Source organism: Triticum aestivum, chromosome 5A, assembly GCF_018294505.1.
Source record: "Triticum aestivum cultivar Chinese Spring chromosome 5A, IWGSC CS RefSeq v2.1, whole genome shotgun sequence".
In the NCBI taxonomy this organism is placed as follows: Eukaryota; Viridiplantae; Streptophyta; class Magnoliopsida; order Poales; family Poaceae; genus Triticum; species Triticum aestivum.
In genome coordinates this window covers 408995452-409003956 of record NC_057806.1, presented here as the reverse complement: position 1 = coordinate 409003956, position 8505 = coordinate 408995452, and the positions used below count along the sequence as shown (strand labels likewise).

At 42.9% G+C, this 8505-nt stretch overlaps 1 protein-coding gene across 5 annotated transcripts; it reads right to left on the bottom strand.

The window, feature by feature from the left end:
• Positions 1-889: 889 nt before the first annotated feature.
• LOC123103662 (phospholipase D delta) lies at positions 890-7271 on the bottom strand. Of its 5 annotated transcripts, none has more exons than XM_044525316.1 (11): positions 6743-7250; positions 5347-6325; positions 4668-4784; positions 3858-4052; positions 3458-3721; positions 3280-3348; positions 2988-3135; positions 2310-2458; positions 2032-2199; positions 1743-1940; positions 893-1664 (listed from the first exon to the last, which is right to left on the bottom strand). In XM_044525316.1, the coding sequence occupies exons 1-11, from the start codon at positions 6832-6834 to the stop codon at positions 1371-1373; spliced, it is 2673 nt and encodes an 890-aa protein (XP_044381251.1). In that variant the 5' UTR covers positions 6835-7250; the 3' UTR covers positions 893-1370. The 5 variants fall into 5 exon arrangements, with proteins under 5 accessions (XP_044381248.1, XP_044381251.1, XP_044381250.1 ...); XM_044525312.1 differs by having other exon boundaries at positions 896-1664; positions 5347-6380; positions 6743-7271; XM_044525313.1 differs by lacking the exon at positions 3858-4052 and having other exon boundaries at positions 890-1664; positions 5347-6380; positions 6743-7251.
• Positions 7272-8505: the final 1234 nt, after the last annotated feature.

The window sequence follows — 8505 nt, the reverse complement described above, 5'->3', positions numbered from 1 at the left end:
CCATTCTTATTTGAGAAAAGTGTCTTAACCATAGCACTAACATCCTAGACAGTAGTGAAAGCTTGATTGGAGCTAACAACTATTTCCAAAAGGATCCCTTTCACTCTTGTGTGGAAACATCTTTCCAGTCCAGTCTGATTTAAAATGAGTGGCCCATGGCCAGGCCGCGCGCCCTAGCTCTATGCCACTTTTCCAAGAGCATGTGGGGCCCACCTGGTACCTCTCGTGTGGTGCTTGGGCTGGGAGGTCTTCTTCCTCTCCAAAAACACTCTCCATATTTTTCAAACTTTTTCCTGAGCTTTCATGCTGCCATTTTCGATTCTTTTGCTCCTTGCATCATTTTTTGTTTCTTTGGTGAAATTGTTCCTTGGTATGTGACTCCTCTACTCATCCAAATAGAATTTGTGTAGTGCTCTATATCATGCTATCTTTGCTACTGTTGTTGCTTCTAAAAATGAGCTTGCATGATGATTTAGATTATTTTGGAGTAGTTTTGATGCTTGATATAGTTACTACGTATAAGCTTAGAGGCGTTGTCTCCCGCGTTTTTGTGAAAACAATCTTACCTTTTATTTGCATGTTAAATAATTTGAGAATATGAGTTCATGGATGTCCAATGTTGGAAAGGTTGTTGATGCCTCTTCCTCAAGGTTAACAAGGTCTTCCTGTAATGTAAGTGCCTCGGCAAGACCGCGGTATGCCCAAGATAACAATGCATTCAATTATGGTATCAAACAATAAAGTGTCAACCGCAAAAAAAAACCTACAAAGTGAATGCAAGTCCAATTATGTAGCCGGATTATTTCTTCTCGACTGAGTTGGGCATTCGAGACAACTTCTACGAGCTCATTACCAACTCAGGTTTGCGCGAATTTGCATCAACGGGACTCCTACAGTCCTACTTATGTCAACTTGACTGAAGAACTCGTTCCTACTTTTAAATTATATACATTTTGACATTCGGGCAAGAACAATTCTCGCAAAAAACAAAAAGAAAAAAACACAGCAAGAACAAGCTTGGTACATGTTCTGGATTGCTGACCGACCAAGATCTGAATGCCGATTTCTAACCAAACTGCGGTGGACAAGGGGGATTACATCAAAAGTGCATAGCAATAGACTCCAACCAAAGTGCAATGCCCAGGGACACAAAATTTGGTCCAACTGGTATGAGGTTCTGTCTGGTCTCTCTTTTATATACACATATACAGCTTAACGGCTAAGCTAAAAGTCAGACGTATATGCAACAGATCAGCTAATTCTGAGTTTCCGAGGAACAACTTCAACTCCCACTTCTGAACGCCCGTAGCCACCTTTGTAGCCTCTTCAAGCTCCAGCACTCTGATCCTCTGCCGATCGAGGATGACTGGTTACGTTGTCAGCGCGTTGGGCAGCGAGGAGTGAGAGCCGAGCACCTTGCCACCGATGTCCGGGAAGCTCTCATGCCCAGGCAGCGGCACCACCCTCCCGTCCTTCTCGACCTTGATGGGGTACTTCATGAGGTGCCCCTTCATGTCCACCATCTGCGGCGACACATAGCATGCCCAGTTATCCTCCGCCATCTGGTTCACCAAATGGACGCACTCCATGGACTGCGGCTGACGGAAGCACTCCTTCACCGTGCCCAGATGCTCCGCCCACAGCGACATCCGGTAGCCATACACCTGCAGACAGAAAGAAATGGTTGGAAGGCAACAGCTCTAGCCACTTCTGCAGAGGTGAGTAAAGAGAGGAGGGCGTGCCTGTCCTCGCGGAGGACCTTGGGTTCCTGCCCAGCTGTGGTGTGGCTGATAGGCGCCCATGGCGATCTCGGTGTCCCGCAAACCGTCCAAGGACCTCTGGTTTATATTGGCTGAGCCGATGAGAACAAACTCGTCATCGATGATCATCCCTTTCGAGTGGACGTAGATCATGAACCTCCTGAACTTCTGAGCCAGACGCTGGAGGAGAAAAGGAAAACAACTTTTTTATGCGACGCGCATATTGCATATATTTAGCAAATTACAGGAGAAGAGAATGAAATAGAGTTACCATCGGGGAATTCTCATTAGAATGGCTTGTCGGTGCAGGAACCTCGGCTGTGACTTCACGCTTACCAAGGCAGTAGAAGTTCAGGTAATCCTGTGGATGGGCATTGTCCAACCCTTCCTTTCGGAGAGCGTCTGCGATAATCTTGTACATCATGGACATGGTTTGCCCCTTGAAGAGATAAAACGACTAACATCAGCTCACATCTCTAGCTCAATGAATGCCCTTGTCACAAGAGTTAGGTTCATGACAAAACTGTAATCTGATCATGAGGCACAAACCTGCCAATAGAGGATCTCCTGCATAGGAGCAGTTGTCGGATTACCTTCAGGCCACATTGGTATGATAATATAAGCTGCAAATGGCTCCCTTGCTGCGATCTTTCTTGCAATCTTTATGGCCACTTCAATTGGTATAAGGTTCTCTGCACCTGTTCCCACATGAGTATTCAAAGATAAGCTGGATGCCTCGATTGGCCTTATCCTTGACAGGAATCTATACATCAGATAGCACATAAAGGCCCTGTTTGGTTCAGCTTTTATCAAAGGATTCCGCTGCCGCGCAGCAGAATCTGAACCAAAGAGCGAACCCAACAGAATCCGATTCCAGAAATCCACTGCCAAAATCTGAACCAAAAAGTGCTAGTTTTCGTAAAAAGAAACCAATGATGTACTTCTCTTTCTTGTCATAAAAAGCTGTGAAAAGTCCAACTATTCCTCGGTCAAGGTTCATAAATGCTAAAATAAGCTTATTAATTTGTTGCTATAAAATATAGTGGGCATGGAAATTAAATAATGCTTCTAGTATTCAAAAGTGTGAAGCATGGAATACGACAAACTCATGCAATAATGCAGAAGGGATGGTGTGGCGCAAGTATCTAACTTGCGAAATGGAAGGGCAAAGCACAAAGCAAAAACGGAGCAGAAGAGATTACCATAACTGAGAAACAACTTCATTACCTGCACCTCTATGTGAAGACCAGTAGTACGAAGATCCAATAAAATACTGGTTTTCAATATAGATAAAGTGTTGTGCAGATCTGATGGCTTTTACATATGCATTGTGTATGCTCTTGTCTATCTGCAGATTCTTTGCACAGACAAGATTCTGCACAACAAAAGATAATGAGCATCTCACTGCTATGAGAAAGCTTGAAGTTCTGATAAAGTTAAAACTCCATCTTTTTAAATCAACTTAAATAATCATGTTGCATTTTTGCATAGCTATTTCAACTGGTGAAATGAACACTACCTGTGACTCAGCTTCTTGAACATCTTTAGGGAATCCCTTTACTGATCCTGAATCAATGGATCGGAAAATCTAGCCAAAATAAACAAGGTGGTGACATTTATCTAATAGACGAAAAAAGAGGAGAAATTGCACCAAGGTGATGCATCTATGATTTGTATGTACGCATAAAATATAATACCTGCACATGCCAGTTTTCTGGGTCATTTTCTTCACAAACATGTGCATTTATCTCATCTGCAGAGGGCGAAACAATCCATGACATCCGGTTTATTTTCACCAAAGTATCATGATGCCAACTTACAGCTCTTCTGACACTGACTTTCCATTTTGCGGATTTTTTCCATCTCTGTTCAAAGTTTGTAAGTATGTCATATGCAGCTGGACCCTCAATCTTGCAATGTAAATCATGCCATGGCTGTCTCGGTCCATCAGACTTATTCACCTGAAGTTGCAGAAAGAAGAATGTTCTAAATTTTAGCATGTCGGAAAGTTGTTTTCTCAGCTATAGCTGTTAAAAATTTAGAAGAATCAGTAATATAGTTAGGGAACAAAGATACAGTTAACTGTTAGAGAATTACAGGGAAAGTGGGATTATGGAAATCATCCTTGAAGACAGTAGTAAGATCCTTGAAAAGCCTGTGTTCAGGTGTATCATATCTGCCGTCACACAAGTCGAGACCGCCAAGAAAAGCTGTTATTTTTCGATTGTTTCCAGTGGCTTGAGTGTCTACAATTACACATTTCTGATGGTGCGTAAACAAAGTTCCTACAACCTGGAGAAGGGATTTTGCTTCAGAAACACTCGAATACATAAACATTGCTGAAATAAGTAGTAATAGTGAATTATGGGCATCTGTTTGTTGGGCAAAAATTCATTATGCTTGTCATGCATGACAACATGCATATTCTTGGTATGTATGTTGTTTAACTTATCAAAAGGTAGCATACAAGATGTTAGGGCTTGAAAAGTGAAAAGTGAAAAGTGAAAACATATACGGAGAAAATAAATATGGGAAATATATGCAAGATGTTAAGCTTAGTGCATGCAGGATAACTACCACCATCAGGTTAGCAGGATGGCACAATGTAAGGGAATGGAGTAGAACACAGGTGGTGATGAATGAGAGAGGAGGGTTAGATAAAATATTCTTGTTGACTAACCGGATAGATAGAGAGATGATACTGATACACGCTGGTTCCTCTTATATAAAGAGAAATCACTTGACCCTTCAATAATTTACTTTTTATTTACTCGAGTATTGTCTAATATGGCCACAGCCACACGCATGACAGCAAATAAAAATGACTGGTTGATATGCAGAATATGCAGAAGTATAGGTACACTCTATGTATGTGACAAAAAAGGAAGGGACACACAACATCCACACCTGCTGCTTGAAAATGCTCATTTTGTTGCTAGCATAACGAGGAGCTAACACACAGTGGACACCTGAATGCCTGAAAAACTTTCGAGCTTCCTCATCATGTGTATGCATGAGTCCATCCTGCATGCAGCCTACATCATTTCTATCAGACTATTCTTTTGTGAACAAAACAGGCAAACAAGCTCACGTCTTCAGGAAAACATCAATAAAAAATTGAACATAGGGGTTTGGTTCTCTGGAATATGATATTTATCTAGTTATAAATCATATTTAAGTAAGATACAATGAAACATGAAACTTGCAGGTTTCTTGAGCCCTTGGGTATTTTTATTGACAACAACAATATATAGATTCAAGTGATGAGACTGACACCAGAAACATTGAACAAGAAGGGAGATAGATCCATCACAAAACTGTCTACCCCTTTAATTTATTCACATCATTCACCCAAAATTTCAGAATTCTCAAAGCAGTAATGAGATATTAGACAAGAGCATTATTCAATTCATGCTTGTTATTTATGTCTACGTTTTGGAGGAAAAACTACACGGTAGCATCATAACTAATAATGTCATGACAAACAGTTCAAATTAGTAATAATTTTGATGTACAGCCATGTCAGTGAAGGATTAAATGAAGAGGTTCAAGGGTGAGCCAATGGGCGATGTGGAATAACGCCTACCGTTTTCAAAAGAAATTTGTCGTGTGATGTTTTGTCATCCCAAAGCAACACGATAACACGAACTCCCTCTTGAACCTTGCTTTTCAAAATCTCTCCAATGGTCCGTGGGACTCCATCAGGCAAAGGTTTTGTCGATTCCCTTAGAAGATTGATAGGGTGATATAATGACCAGCCAATAAGGTAAATAAGGTGATGAGCCTCAGCAATTGCATGGCAAATCTCTTCCCAGCATTTATTTTGTTCATATGTCCTCCCACCTTCAATTTCAATGTTAGGACGAAAATCATCAGGAACATGGGCATCTTGATATAGACTGACCCTACCACCCTTGCGAAGAGGAAAATAAGCATTTGGCACACCAATATTCTCAGTACCACCGGCACCAACTCCGTCCTTGTACAGCGGATTCTGATCAAATGGCTTATACTGGATAGATAAATTGAGTTCAGGAGATATCTTTGGGTTACTGTAGTGACCAGAGATTGGAAACCAGCCACTGACAGTATCCCCTTCTGTGATCTGTTCAACTGGTACTGAAGCAACACCTATGAGCTCAGCCCCAAAGATGTCATCGTCCTTTACATGAAACTCGAGTCTGCTAACTGAATGGGCAACCTGAACATAGAAGTGTTCATCCCATTTAGGATTCTCCGAGTTGTTAATGACTCGAGTTTGTGCCACCGTTGCACCTGAGAGGCAAACTGAAACATATGGATCACTAGTAATGATCTTCCTCACGTCTGGTTTTGGATTAGAATTCCCGCAGTTGGACCTGCAAGCACCATAGCCAGTGAAGCATTTCCGGATCCTTTCGGTCATGAGATCCATATTAGGAAGACATCTTGCTTCCACTATCTGTATGTCCAAGTCTCCATGTAGGAGCATACTAGTCCCGGTTTCAGCAGAGTGTTTCCCCATTGTATGAGGGATGAGATTAAACAGACCACAATAAGGTGCATAAGCTAAGCTTTCATTTATCCTGGAGAATCATCCTTTGCAATTCAAATCACATTAATGGATTATCCAAATGGTACCTGGAGAGTGAAATGTAGTTTTGATAAAAGCACTTAACTTCATACGAAAGCATTAAAAACGATCACATGAGATTCTATAGATATTTCTGAATCCCTTGTTTGGGCAACGGTATTCCATTTCATCTAGTAATATTCTAGATCTAGCCCGGGCCTTGCATTGAATGTGGCCAGAGGACAATGGGATTGCTCCAATTACAAAATTTACATGGCATAAAAGGCGTGGTTGCGCATGACAAGAATCAGGAGTAAGATGGAGCGATTCATTTAAAGAAGGAATCGATTTTTTTACACGCCTGTGATAAATCATTGCAGTTCACATGCCCCTGAACAAGAAGAACAAGGAGAAGAGACAGAGACATTACCGCACCGGAGAGGCAGAAGACGCGCCCGAGAGCGAGAGAGAGGCGCGCGCGTGTGGTCCGCGCGCGGGAAGAGAAGAGGATGAGACGGCCATGCCGGAGGCTGAAGTTGCTAATTAATGTGTCGTCGGCCATTTTGCGTGGGAGAGAGGATCAGACGAGACCAGGTCCAACCCCTCGTCAAGTTAGGGACGCCCTATTTAGGACACGGGGAAAATTAAGAAACCAAGGTTACTTTTTTCGGATGTCGATCGCGCGGTCGCGGACTGCGAGCCAGGCGTCCATGATTGCCCGCATCCATCGGGGCCAATGCGCGGCGACAACTCTCTACTGTTTGGCGGCGGCGGAGGTGGACGCAGCGAGTGAGGGGAAATGGGGGAATAGGTAGAGGGAGACCACAGGGTTTTTCTTGCAGGTGCTGCAGATGGTGCTGGAGATGGCCGGAAGCGGCAGATCGTGGCGGCGGCGTGGTAAGGAGAGAGGTGGGAGGATATGGAGAGGCCAAGTGTTTTGCTGGCATAAGGGCATCTTCAACCGTCATAAGGCGTCATAGTGGGAGTAACATAGTGCACTTCGAGAAACTTTTGCTTATATGACATGTAGTTAATGAGAAGTGGTAACATAATATGTTACTGTAACATAGCGTTTTTTAAAATAAAATGAGTCTACAAGCTAATTAATGAGGTCCTCTATGACACTACTAATATGTAACTTTGCACTATGAAGGTAGTAACTTAGACTAGTGTCATATGCATGACACTAGTATAAGTTACTCCCCACTATGACCAGTCTAAGATCATCGTTGGTTAAATTGCCACCTAGATTGTTTTGATAACATGGCACATAATAGGGCACATAATAATATAAAAAAAAGATAATGAAATCGTATGAACCTGAACCAACGCTTCAGGCACAAGCTCTGAGGCAAGTCTGTTCATTTCTTCAACATTTAGTGGGTCCGTCTGGTTGTTTAACATACGCTTAACATACGCCCCATTGAAGAGTCTGTATGATGTGTTGTTGGCTGCTGACGTGGACATTTATACCAACGATTGAACATACAAACGGTTGCAAATGCTCTAAATGGGCTCGACGGCTTTGTAAGGATTTTTTATTAAAAAAATTGTGTCCTTTGTGGCTTCGATTCATTAAAAAGGTAGGAGTAGAAGAGAGCTCATAAGAAAGGACATTTCGATCGACCTAATTATCCACAAGACTTGGACAGATCATCGAGGAGAGGGTGCCATCAGGGTTGCCCACAATGTCATTGTCATCATCTCTTCTTGAACAAGCGACTCTGGCTTCACCACGAACGACCAATCCAGACTCCTTCGAACAAACGACACACGGGAACCTTATGAGCTTGACGGCTCATTACTATGCCGAATATCCGGCCAAACACGCCGAGGACCAGAGAGCTCTGACTTCAGCCACGAGCCTAATAGGAGAAAGAGAAGCACTCCTTGCACCAATTCATCGCATGGCATCGTTGCCGCCACATCGCCCGTTAATGCTACAGCTCCAACTTCAAACTTATGACATATTGAATGGTTGACGACGAAGGACATGTGGCGACCTTGCTTTGCTTGGCACCACCATCAATTACCACACAAGTAACAATAACACCGAATGCGAGACAACCGTCACGACATCCCCACCGACACCACAGTCCAGCATCCCGCGAACTGTGATGTTGTGTGCATCCAAACCCGAGAGGCGCGAAAGGGATTGATGACCTTCAAGACGACGCCCACAAGGCGGAAGTG

Bases quoted from the DNA above. Each gene is read 5' to 3' on its own strand.
- LOC123103662 (XM_044525316.1), bottom strand. From the start codon at position 6,834: ATGGCCGTCTCATCCTCTTCTCTTCCCGCGCGCGGACCACACGCGCGC. The intron at 3,722-3,857 runs GTAATTCTCTAA...CTGCAACTTCAG, and splicing joins TCCATAATCCCACTTTCCCT to GTGAATAAGTCTGATGGACC. The intron at 3,136-3,279 runs GTAGTGTTCATT...TTTGTTGTGCAG, and splicing joins TTCAAGAAGCTGAGTCACAG to AATCTTGTCTGTGCAAAGAA.